General features: G+C 48.2%; 1 protein-coding gene across 1 annotated transcript in view; it reads left to right on the top strand.

The window, feature by feature from the left end:
- nek11 (NIMA-related kinase 11) overlaps nt 1-13,190 on the top strand; it is a gene marked incomplete at its 5' end in the record, with an annotated part of 54,378 nt that overhangs the window by 17,312 nt on the left and 23,876 nt on the right. Inside the window, 6 exons of the mRNA XM_045218583.1 lie at nt 5,511-5,660; nt 5,832-5,910; nt 7,832-7,917; nt 10,004-10,123; nt 11,950-12,043; nt 12,370-12,499. Of these exons, the coding sequence (XP_045074518.1) occupies nt 5,511-5,660; nt 5,832-5,910; nt 7,832-7,917; nt 10,004-10,123; nt 11,950-12,043; nt 12,370-12,499 (659 nt within the window). The remainder of the gene's footprint in view (nt 1-5,510; nt 5,661-5,831; nt 5,911-7,831; nt 7,918-10,003; nt 10,124-11,949; nt 12,044-12,369; nt 12,500-13,190) is intronic.

Raw genomic sequence — 13,190 nt, 5'->3', positions numbered from 1 at the left:
TGGTTGACTGTGTAGGTAGGTGGAGGTGTGAGAGAGATGGAGGACTGTGTAGGTAGGTTGAGGTGGGAGAGATGGTGGACTGTGTAGGTAGGTGGAGGTGTGAGAGATGGTGGACTATGTAGGTCGGTGGAGGTGTAAGAGAGGTGGTGAATATGTAGTAGGTGGAGGTGTGAGAGAGGTGGTGGACTGTGGAGGTAGGTGGAGGTGTGAGAGAGATGGTGGACTGTGGAGGTAGGTGGAGGTGTGAGAGAGATGGTTGACTGTGTAGGTAGATGGACGTGTGAGAGATGGTGGACTGTGGAGGTGTGAGAGATGGTGGACTGTGGATGTAGGCGGAGGTGTGAGAGATGGTGGACTGTGGAGGTGTGAGATATGTTGGACTGTGGAGGTGTGAGAAAGATGGTGGACTGTGTAGGTAGGTGGAGGTGTGAGAGAGATGGTGGACTGTGGAGTTAGGTGGAGGTGTGACAGATGGTGAGGTAGGTGGAGGTGTGAAAGAGATGGTGGACTGTGTAGGTAGGTGGAGGTGTGAGAGAGATGGTTGACTGTGTAGGTAGGTGGAGTTTTGAGAGATGGTGGACTGTGTAGGTGGGTGGAGGTGTGAGAGAGATGGTGGACTGAGTAGGTGGGTGGAGGTGTGAGAGAGGTTGTGGACTGAGTATGTGGGTGGTGAGAGAGAGATGGTGGACTGTGGAGGTGTGAGAGATGTTGGACTGTGGAGATAGGTGGTGTGAGAGAGATGGTAGACTGTGGAGGTGTGAGAGAGATTGTGGACTGTGTAGGTAGGTGGAGTTGTGAGAGATGGTGGACTGTGTAGGTGGCTGGAGGTATGAGAGAGATGGTGGACTGAGTAGGTGGGTGGAGGTGAGAGAGATGGTGGACTGTGGAGGTAGATGGAGGTGTGAGAAAAGGTGGACTGTGTAGGTAAGTGGAGGTGTGAGAGAGGTGGTGGACTGTGTAGGTAGGTGGAGGTGTGAGAGATGGTGGACTGTGTAGTTAGGTGGAGGTGTGAGAGATGGTGGACTGTGTAGTTAGGTGGAGGTGTGAGAGATGGTGGACTGTGGAGGTGTGAGAGAGATGGTGGACTGTGTAGGTAGGTGGAGGTGTGAGAGAGATGGTGGACTGTGGAGGTAGGTGGAGGTGTGAGAGATGGTGAGGTAGGGGTGTAGGTGTGAAAGAGATGGTGGACTGTGTAGGTAGGTGGAGGTGTGAGAGAGATGGTTGACTGTGTAGGTAGGTGGAGGTGTGAGAGAGATGGAGGACTGTGTAGGTAGGTTGAGGTGGGAGAGAGATGGTGAATTGTGGAGGTAGGTTGAGGTGTGAGAGATGGTGGACTGTGGAGGTGTGAGAGTTGGTGGACTGTGGGGGTAGGTGGAGGTGTGAGAGGTGGTGGAATGTGGAGGTAGGTGGAGGTGTGAGAGAGTAGGTGGACAGTGGAGGTAGGTGGAGGTGTAGAGAGATGGTGGACTGTGGAGGTAGGTGGAGGTGTAGAGAGATGGTTGACTGTGTAGGTAGGTGGAGGTGTGAGAGAGATGGAGGACTGTGTAGGTAGGTTGAGGTGGGAGAGAGATGGTGAATTGTGGAGGTAGGTTGAGGTGTGAGAGATGGTGGACTGTGGAGGTGTGAGAGTTGGTGGACTGTGGGGGTAGGTGGAGGTGTGAGAGGTGGTGGACTGTGGAGGTAGGTGGAGGTGTAGAGAGAGTTGGTGGACAGTGGAGGTAGGTGGAGGTGTGAGAGAGATGGAGGACTGTGTAGGTAGGTTGAGGTGGGAGAGAGATGGTGAATTGTGGAGGTAGGTTGAGGTGTGAGAGATGGTGGACTGTGGAGGTGTGAGAGTTGGTAGACTGTGGGGGTAGGTGGAGGTGTGAGAGGTGGTGGACTGTGGAGGTAGGTGGAGGTGTGAGAGAGTTGGTGGACAGTGGAGGTAGGTGGAGGTGTGAGAGAGATGGTGGACTGTGGAGGTAGGTGGAGGTGTAGAGAGATGGTGGACTGTGTAGGTAGATGGACGTGTGAGAGATGGTGGACTGTGGAGGTGTGAGAGATGGTGGACTGTGGATGTAGGTGGAGGTGTGAGAGATGGTGGACTGTGGAGGTGTGAGATATGTTGGACTGTGGAGGTGTGAGAAAGATGGTGGACTGTGTAGGTAGGTGGAGGTGTGAGAGAGATAGTGGACTGTGGAGGTAGGTGGAGGTGTGAGAGATGGTGAGGTAGGTGGAGGTGTGAAAGAGATGGTGGACTGTGTAGGTAGGTGGAGGTGTGAGAGAGATGGTTGACTGTGTAGGTAGGTGGAGTTTTGAGAGATGGTGGACTGTGTAGGTGGGTGGAGATTTGAGCGAGATGGTGGACTGAGTAGGTGGGTGGAGGTGTGAGAGAGATGGTGGACTGAGTATGTGGGTGGTGAGAGAGAAATGGTGGACTGTGGAGGTGTGAGAGATGTTGGACTGTGGAGGTAGGTGGTGTGAGAGAGATTGTGGACTGTGTAGGTAGGTGGAGTTGTGAGAGATGGTGGACTGTGTAGGTGGGGTGGAGGTATGACAGAGATGGTGGACTGAGTAGGTGGGTGGAGGTGTGAGAGATGGTGGACTGAGTAGGTGGGTGGAGGTGTCTGAGATGGTGGACTGTGTAGGTAGGTGGAGGTGTGAGAGATGGTGGACTGTGTAGGTAGGTGGAGGTGTGAGAGATGGTGGACTATGTAGGTCGGTGGAGGTGTGAGAGAGGTGGTGAATATGTAGTAGGTGGAGGTGTGAGAGAGGTGGTGGACTGTGGAGGTAGGTGGAGGTGTGAGAGAGATGGTGGACTGTGTAGGTGGGTGGAGGTGTGAGAGAGATGGTGGACTGTGGAGGTGTGAGAGAGATGGTGGACTGTGTAGGTAGGTGGAGGTGTGAGAGATGGTGGACTGTGGAGGTAGGTGGAGGTGTGAGAGATGGTGAGGTAGGGGTGTAGGTGTGAAAGAGATGGTGGACTGTGTAGGTAGGTGGAGGTGTGAGAGAGATGGTTGACTGTGTAGGTAGGTGGAGGTGTGAGAGAGATGGAGGACTGTGTAGGTAGGTTGAGGTGGGAGAGAGATGGTGAATTGTGGAGGTAGGTTGAGGTGTGAGAGATGGTGGACTGTGGAGGTGTGAGAGTTGGTGGACTGTGGGGGTAGGTGGAGGTGTGAGAGGTGGTGGACTGTGGAGGTAGGTGGAGGTGTGAGAGAGTTGGTGGACAGTGGAGGTAGGTGGAGGTGTGAGAGAGATGGAGGACTGTGTAGGTAGGTTGAGGTGGGAGAGAGATGGTGAATTGTGGAGGTAGGTTGAGGTGTGAGAGATGGTGGACTGTGGAGGTGTGAGAGTTGGTGGACTGTGGGGGTAGGTGGAGGTGTGAGTGGTGGTGGACTGTGGAGGTAGGTGGAGGTGTGAGAGAGTTGGTGGACAGTGGAGGTAGGTGGAGGTGTGAGAGAGATGGTGGACTGTGGAGGTAGGTGGAGGTGTGTGAGAGATGGTGGACTGTGGAGGTAGGTGGAGGTGTGAGAGAGATGGTGGACTGTGGAGGTAGGTGGAGGTGTGAGAGATGGTGAGGTAGGGGTGTAGGTGTGAAAGAGATGGTGGACTGTGTAGGTAGGTGGAGGTGTGAGAGAGATGGTTGACTGTGTAGGTAGGTGGAGGTGTGAGAGAGATGGAGGACTGTGTAGGTAGGTTGAGGTGGGAGAGAGATGGTGAATTGTGGAGGTAGGTTGAGGTGTGAGAGATGGTGGACTGTGGAGGTGTGAGAGTTGGTGGACTGTGGGGGTAGGTGGAGGTGTGAGAGGTGGTGGACTGTGGAGGTAGGTGGAGGTGTGAGAGAGTTGGTGGACAGTGGAGGTAGGTGGAGGTGTGAGAGAGATGGTGGACTGTGGAGGTAGGTGGAGGTGTGTGAGAGATGGTGGACTGTGGAGGTAGGTGGAGGTATGAGCGAGATGGTGGACTGTGGAGGTAGGTGGAGGTGTGAGAGAGATGGTGGACTGTGGAGGTAGGTGGAGGTGTGAGAGAGATGGTGGGCTTTGGAGGTAGGTGGAGGTGTGACAGATGGTGGACTGTGGAGGTAGGTGGAGGTGTGAGAGATGGTGGACTTTGGAGGTATGTGGAGGTGTGAGAGATAGTAGACTGTGGAGGTAGGTGGAGGTGTGAGATGGTGGACTGTTGAGGTAGGTGGAGGTGTGAGAGAGATGGTGTACTGTGGAGGTGAGCAGAGAGCAGGAGAAAAGGGAAGAACTAGGAAAGAGAACTGTAGAGAGAGAGAGGCAGAGAGGGAGGGAGGCAGAGTGGGGGAGGGATAGAGATAGAGAGAGGGAGGCAGAGAGGGGGGAGGGAGGCAGAGAGAGAGGCAGAGAGAGAGGCAGAGAGAGAGAGAGAGAGAGAGAGAGAGAGAGAGAGAGAGAGAGAGAGAGAGAGAGAGAAGGGATGTTCTCACATATCATCCCATCCTCCTGTGTCAGACACCCTTGAGACAGCAGGAATATTGGCTTCAATGTCAGGGTCAGAGGTCAAGCTGATCAGATCTGTGAAACACAATAGTTTTTCCTGGATACTTACTGTAGGTCACAATGAGACATTGACTGTGATACATGGATCTCCACTCCTCTTCCCAATCCATTCTTCTTATTTTACATCAAATAATGCAATTATTACTTGATATAAAAACAATGGAATATGTTATATGGAAAACAAGATGGAGGTTTCCAGGGAAATGCAGATGATATTGTCTGTTCATCCTCCATTATGGTATATGAATACATTCATATTCATTGTAGAATCACTCTGTCCATTTTTATTACTTGTATTGTTATTCTTTCGTACTGTGTGGCAGGATGCAATAAAAAAAAGAGAGTGAGACTAAAGACAAAGAGGTGGATGATTGACAAATAATACCTTTAACTCTGACTTCCATCTGCTTCCTGTCATCGTTTGGTTATCTCTCTATTCCATCAAGAGTAATAACGGGAGCTAGTATATTATTTCACGTATGTCTGGTCGGGCTGTTATTATTCTACCATCTAATCTGTTTATTCATGTCCACTTTCCATTGATACCAAACAACCCGCAGGAGAAGTGAGCTTTATTACACCTCAATATAAGATGTATGCAGTTCCATTACCAGATGGTGTTAATGTTCTCACTTCTTACTGATCTGTTTAGAGTCCATGTGGGGTATTAGTCATATTGGAATATGAGACGACATTGATTTACCGATTCAATTACACAGCAGATCAGAGTGTCAGGTCGCACCCCCCCTTCCAAGCGCATGTAATGAATATGGAATGGAATGACAGTCTTGCTACAGTAGGGGTCCTTATCACTGCTCAGATGGATGGGGACCTCAAAGGTTACCTCAATTGGCATCGACTGTTCCGTACGACTGGGCTTCAGGTCAGGACCATTGGATCCTGGTGCAGTTTTATCCTCAACCAATGCAGGTGTACCCAGAGGAGGTGATGATGTCACTACCATTGTGAACTGTGTTGGCTGATTGTGTGTGTGTGTGTGTGTTTCAGGGCCCTAGGCTGTATCCTGTATGAGATGTGTTGCCTGTCACACGCCTTTGAAGCACACAACTTCTTGTCAGTTGTGATGAAGATAGTGGAGGGGGAAACCCCCAGACTGACAGCCAGCTACTCTCTGGAGCTCAACACACTCATGCAAAGGTGAGAAGGTATTCGCTGGAGAATGTACACTCAGTAACACATAGGTCAGAGTTCAATTCTCTCACGTAGTGCTTCAAAGTGTACAAAAAGATACAGGATAAAGAAACTCTTACCCTACTTCAAACCCTTAACTTAGCCATAACCATGGACTGTCTCTCTTTTTGGTCCCAGGATGCTGGAGAAAACCCCGTCGTCCAGGCTCTCTGCTGCAGAAGCTCTGAAGACAAAATTCATTGAGGACAGTATGCAGGTTAGACCTATCCTGGAAACATAACACACATCACAACAATATAAATACTTCTTAAGGCTGACTGATTGGTTGGTTGATTGATTGGGGTGGCTCCAAAGGTCAAATAGGCGGAGCTACGGTACCAGAATCACAGACTAATCAAGCCTATTGGCTGGTTGGAAATACTCAATGCTAAATTGACTTCCTGTCATAGTTCCCTTTTTTCCACAACACATTTTCTGTGTTCATGACCTTTTCTACCATGACAGGTTAGAAAATCAGTATTTCATCTGTCGTCCACATTCTTTTTGACAATTATGAACGCATGCACACACTCATATACGCATAATGTGTCTTACACACACACAGGAATATGAAGCTCACTGAAACGTAAAGCCAGCTAAGCTCATGTGAGATGTCAAATAATGTACTGTATCTGACAAGCATGTATGTAAATGTCCACATTACATGGACACGTCTGGTGGTCTGTGTTTAGTTTCTGCCTTGTGCAGTTTGGTAACCTGACTGTACATGATGTATTCTGTTCATCTTTCTGTCTTTCATCACTGCATTTTATGCATTGCATTTCTCTCTAGCACCTATGGCTGAATGTGCAAGTAAAGTGTATGATGTGGCTATCCCCTTGTATGTCTGTATGCTAGCCTGACACTGTTGTGTCTCCTTCTCAGTAAACATGGTCATTAGTGTTGCCTGGCTGTTCTGTGATGACATAAAACACAATGGTTATTTGATGTCTCTTTTCAATCTCTCCTCCTCCGTCTCTCCTCCATCTCTATCCCTCCTCCTCTGTCTCTCCTCCTCCATCTCTCCTCCTCCATCTCTATCTCTCCTCCTCCATCTCTCCCTCTGCCTCCTCCGTCTCTCCCTCCGCCTCCTCATCTCTCCTCCTCCATCTCTCCTCCTCTCTCTCCTCCTCCATCTCTCCTCCTCCATCATTCCTCCTCCTCCATCTCTCCTCCTCTCTCTCCTCCTCCTCCATCTCTCCTCCTCCATCTCTCCTCCATCTCTCCCTCCTCCGTCTCTCCTTCTCCATATCTTCTCCTTCATCTCTCCCCGCCTCCTCATCTCTCTCTCCATCTCTCCCTCCGCCTCCTCCGTCTCTTCCTCCGCATCTCTCCTCCTCCATCTCTCCTCCTCTATCTCTCCTCCTCCAACTCTCCTCCTCCTCATCCATCTCTCCTTCTCTATCTCTCCTCCTCCAGCTCTCCTCCTCCATCTCTCCTCCTCCATCTCTCCTCCTCCATCTTTCCTCCTCCATCTCTATCTCTCCTCCTCCATCTCTCCTCCTCCATCTCTCCCTCCGCCTCCTCCGTCTCTTCCTCCGCATCTCTCCTCCTCCATCTCTCCTCCTCTCTCTCCTCCTCCATCTCTCCTCCTCCAACTCTCCTCCTCCTCATCCATCTCTCCTCCTCCAACTCTCCTCCTCCAACTCTCCTCCTCATCCATCTCTCCTCCTCCATCTCTCCTCCTCCAACTCTCCTCCTGCTCATCCATCTCTCCCTCTATTTGTATCCAGTGTGGGGCGTGACTGGTGTTATTTGTCCATGACAAGTTTCTTCTATTGTCCTGTGAATATTCCCTCCCTCCCTCGCTCTCTCTCGTGCTCTATCGCTCTCTTTCTCTATCGCTCTTTTTCCTCTCTCTCACTCTCTCCCCTGTGGTTTACCCTCCATGTCCCTCTTTTCTCTTGTTAAAAGATTTCAGTGAGAGAATGAGGGACACAGAGATAGCACCACCCTCTATAATGCTGAGAGAGAGAGAGAGAGAGAGAGAGAGAGAGAGAGAGAGACTGTTAGTAATAAAGCAATAATATTGATCATGTCAACCTTTCTTTATCTCTCTCTTTCTTTCTCTCTCTTTTATTCTGTCTCTTTCCCCCCCCCCTTTCTCTTTCTCTGTCTTTCTCTCTCTCTCTCTACAGATCTTAAAACACAAGTTCTGCAGTCTGACACTGAGAGACAAGCCATCGGCGGGAGAAAGAGACGCAGCACAGATATCGAAAGCGATGTAAGGACATGCTCTATATTCTGTATGGTTTGTCTTTGGTTTGGGTTATTAAGAGAATAACTAAAACCACTATCATCCTCAGACATGAAGAATGAACACTGGCTCCTCAGTTTAGAGCTATGTGGCTGCATCAGTACAGAGGGATTTTCAAGCATTTACCCAAACACACAAATACTGCCATACTCTGTCCCTCTCCATAACCCCCTCTCTATCTTTCTCTCTCTCTCTCTCTCTCTCAATCTCCCCCTCTCTCTCTCACTTCCTCACACTCACATTTTCTCACTCACTCAGACATGGAAGCACAGTTAGTAGCAGCTGTCTCTTAAACAAACCAGACCGTCACTGATTCAAACTGGCACCAATCAGGGAAGGTGCCTGTCAACATTAGTTTAGCTGGCCACACACTCTCCTAGATGTCAGAGCAGCCAGGTGTAACATGCTACAGAGAAAGCCCAGATTAGGTCTAGGTTTTAGCATTCACCACACCCATCTCTTTAGGATTGACACGATCATGTCATTTGGTGTCTGACAGACCACATCTGTAATGACTTGCCAAGGTGCCTTGGTAGCATATGGACAATGCGATATGGTTGTGAGAAATTGTGATTAACTAGGGATTATGCATGAAATGATTCTCTGATATGATGTTACGCTTATTAACTGGTCAGTGACATGATCGTGTTATTCCACTTTTTACATACTTCCCCTGATGACTTGTCGAATGGAATTCTACACACCTTATAGTTAGAGTTAGAATTGTGGTTGAAGCCAGGGTTGAACTGGGATGTGGACATGAAGCTAGGGTTAGGGTTGTGGTTGAGGGTTAGGGTTGAACTGGAATGTGGACATGAAGCTAGGGTTAGGGTTGAACTGGAATGTGGACATGAAGCTAGGGTTAGGGTTGAACTGGAATGTGGACATGAAGCTAGGGTTAGGGTTGAACTGGAATGTGGACATGAAGCTAGGGTTAGGGTTGTGGTTGAGGGTTAGGGTTGAACTGGGATGTGGACATGAAGCTAGGGTTAGGGTTGAACTGGGATGTGGACATGAAGCTAGGGTTAGGGTTGAACTGGAATGTGGACATGAAGCTGGGGTTAGGGTTCAAATAAAATGTTATTTGTCACATGCGCCGAATACAAAAGGTGTAGACCTTTCCGTGAAATGCTTACTTACAAGTCCTTAACCAACAATGCAGACTTTTTAAAAAGTAAGTAAGAAAATATTTGCTAAACATAAAATAAATAAACTAAAGAAGAATAAAAAAAGTAGCACAGTAAAATAACAATAACGAGGCTATATACAGGTGGTACAGGGACCCAGTCAATGTGCGGTACAGGGACCCAGTCAATGTGCGGTACCGGGACCCAGTCAATGTGCGGTACAGGGACCCAGTCAATGTGCGGTACAGGGACCCAGTCAATGTGCGGTACCGGGACCCAGTCAATGTGCGGTACCGGGACCCAGTCAATGTGCGGTACCGGGACCCAGTCAATGTGCGGTACCGGGACCCAGTCAATGTGCGGTACCGGTCCCCAGTCAATGTGCGAGGTACAGGTTAGTCGAGATAAATCAAGGTAATATGAGGCTAGGGTTGAACTGGGATGTGGACATGAAGCTAGGTTGAGGGTTAGGTTTAGGGTTAGGTTTAGGGTTTGGGCATAAGTTCTGGTTAGAGGATCGTGGGAGACAGATTTGAATCAGGGTCTCCAATTAATATCCCTCTGGATTAGATCATCTCTTTCACATGTATATTGTTTGTCTGATTACTGCCCATCTCACTCTAAATGACCTTGTTACATACATTACATGTTGAAAGATGTATTTACATTTACATAGGAAGTGACCTCCAAAAGGTAAACACTAGAATTAAATCAAACCCACCACACTGAGGTGTTTACAGTGCACAGTATCTCTTTTTGACATGGTAAATTCAAAATCCCATTAAGGCAGCAAATATTAATTTTTTAATAAACAGCGCAGAGGTAATTGTGTGTAGGAGTATCTGACCTCTGACCTATCTTACTCGCCAATACTCCAGCCCTCCCAACCTCTGACAGTTGCCCTTTGACCTTTGCCCTTTGAACAGGCAGAGGAAGGTGCACCTGCAGACACTGAGGGAGAAGTCAGAGCTAGACAGAATGACCCCCAGGGAGAGAATGAGGCTGAGGAAGCTGCAGGCTGCCGACGACAAGGCCAAGAGGCTTAGGTAGGATAACCACACACAAACATAAACACACACACACACACAGCCCACACCACAGTCATTCGGTCCATGACCAGTATAGAGCCTGTGAGGTCCCGTTGGGATTCTCCTGGGGCTGATGCATGGCTGGGTTCCCTTTAAAGATGAGGAGAGATTTGTGTAAATGCATTCTCCCCTGCCCTAGTTTCCTTGGGCTGAACTGTGTTGGAGACCTGAATAGGGTAGATGGGAAGGACAACAGGCCAGGCAACAGGGCTAGTAAAGCGCTTTATGGAGTTCTATCTTTTAGCAGGACGCTGATATTATACAGACCATGACCTTCTCTCTCTCTCTCCCTCTTCTTCTGCCTCTCACTTTATCTTTATCTCTCTCTCTCTCTCTCTCTCTCTCTCTCTCTCTGTCTCTGTGTCTCTGTCTCTGTCTCTCTCTCTCTCTCTCTGGGTCTCTATCTCTCTTTCCTCCTCTCTCCCTCTTTCCCACACCCTGTTGTTTCTGGTTGATAACTACAGTGGTATGACTTACTAGTCTTAATGACCAACATAACCCACTACTACCTCACTTTTATACTGTGTTGCATCATTCATCTACAGGTAACTGCCAAAATAAAGGAAACATCAACATAAAGTGTCTTAATAGGGTGTTGGGCAACCATGAGCCAGAACAACTTCAATGCGCCTTAGCATAGATTCTGCAAGTGTCTGGAATGCTATTGGAGGGATGCGACACCATTCTTCCACGAGAAATTCCATCATTTGGTGTTTTGTTGATGGTAGTGGAAAACGCTGTCTCAGGTGCTGCTCCAGAAACTCCCATACATTTTCAATTGGGTTGAGATCTGGTGACTGAGACGGCCATGGAATATGGTTTACATTGTTTTCATGCTCATCAAATCATTCAGTGACCACTTGTGCCCACTTGTGTGGATAGGGGCATTGTCATCCTATCGGGGCATAGCCATGGTAGCCAAAATAATGGCCAAGATTTCAGGGGTTGGTGTGAGGTGTGACCCAGGTGCGGTGCGACCCAGGTGCGGTGCAGGATAGACAGTAGGCAGTAGGCAGAGATGGCGAAACAAGGATCTTTACTGATGGTCCCGAAGCCATGATACAAAATAACGGACTTTACAAGAAAAAGAAAGGCGGAGCAAATAAGACTCCAAAAAACAGGTTGACAGCCAAATATGAAATACTAACTGTGACTGAAATAATAAATAAACAGGGAGAACACTTCTCACATACCTGTCCATACGTCCCGCGATCAGACACTGATTAGTACTGCTAGGCATAGTGAAACTAGCAGAGAAAACTGAGCAAGGGAACACAGGGAAGTGAGGGCATAGATACACAGTTGAACAGGTAGACACAGGTGACACCAATAGGATCATGATTAGTCCAGACTGTGAGTGAGGAGGTGGCTAAGGTTGTGGGAGGATGACACCTAGTGGGTCGCTCCGGAACTGCGACCCCCTCCTGTAACACAAAATAATGGCCTGCCCAGCATTTTTATACATACATTTTTACATTTACATTTTAGTCATTTAGCAGACGCTCTTATCCAGAGTGACTTACAGTTAGTGAGTGCATACATTTTCATACTGGCCCCCCGTGGGAATCGAACCCACAACCCTGGCGTTGCAAGCGCCATGCTTTACCAACTGAGCTACACGGGATATACATGACCCTAAGAATGATGGAACGTTAAGTGTTTAATTAACTCAGGAACCACACCTGTGTGGAAGCACCTGCTTTCAATATACTTTGTATCCCTCATTAACTCAAGTGTTTCCATTATTTTGGCAGTTACCTGTATATTATAATGTAACACTACAGGAGACTTGCTGAGGAGAAATACCAGGAAAACCACATCCGAATGCAGGAGCTGAGGAGCCGCCATTTTGAGAAAGTCAGTTTGGACGTATTGAATGTAAGAGAGACACAATTCAAAAAGTTTAATCAAAAGCTCTCTTAGGAAATAATGCATATAATTGGATGAAAATTATTACTTTTTTTTTTCTCTACGACTTTAATTACTTGAATTCACTAATCGTTTAAGTGCAATTAGTAGCCTGTTCTTTGGCCTGAGTTAAACTCTAAGGGTTTCCATTCTCCGTGAACCTCGTTTGGTATTCCCTTATGGTCTCATTAACCAATCACTCGCTTCATAATTGAAAAAACATTTGTCTTGTTTAAAAAATAAAATAGATACTTATGAGTAATTGAATTGAAAACTCCATCACTTCCACCCAATAGGAGAGTGCAGGAGATGCTGTCCACCAGACTGCACCAATCACAGCCGAGGACTACCAGTCGCTGGGGTGCTCACAACCAATGGGAAGGCAGCAGCAGGACAGGATGCGCATGTCTGAGCCAATGGGGCGTGGTGAGTATACTTTCTTCTCCTACCTTTTATTTCTGTTAACGATAACCTGCTATAGCATCATGTTGTTATGCAGTACATCTTGGTTGGCCTGCAGTACATCTTGATTGGCCTGCAGTGCATCTTGGTTGGCCTGCAGTACATCTTGGTTGGCCTGCAGTACATCTTGGTTGGTCTGCAGTGCCTCTTGGTTGGCCTGCAGTACATCTTGGTTGGCCTGCAGTATATCTTGGTTGGCCTGCAGTACGTCTTGGTTGGCCTACAGTGCGTCTTGGTTGGCCTGCAGTACATCTTGGTTAGCCTGCAGTACATCTTGGTTAGCCTGCAGTACATCTTGGTTGGCCTACAGTGCGTCTTGGTTGGCCTGCAGTACATCTTGGTTAGCCTGCAGTACATCTTGGTTAGCCTGCAGTACATCTTGGTTGGCCTGCAGTACATCTTGATTGGCCTGCAGTACATCTTGGTTGGCCTGCAGTACAGTACATCTTGGTTGGCCTGCAGTACAGTACATCTTGGTTGGCCTGTAGTACAGTACATCTTGGTTGGCATGCATTGTGTGTCTCTGGTGGTTTCAGACAGAATATGACATTCTCCTGTTGTATCCTGACATCTCTGTCTCACCTGAACCTGTCCCAGTCCCCATGTCAATGTCTGTGGAGAACCATACCCTCTGTCCCTCTCCTCTCAAAGTGTA

The sequence above is a fragment of the Coregonus clupeaformis genome, unplaced genomic scaffold (genome assembly GCF_020615455.1).
Source record: "Coregonus clupeaformis isolate EN_2021a unplaced genomic scaffold, ASM2061545v1 scaf1674, whole genome shotgun sequence".
NCBI classification, from domain to species: Eukaryota; Metazoa; Chordata; class Actinopteri; order Salmoniformes; family Salmonidae; genus Coregonus; species Coregonus clupeaformis.
This window is presented reverse-complemented; position numbering and strand designations above follow the sequence as displayed.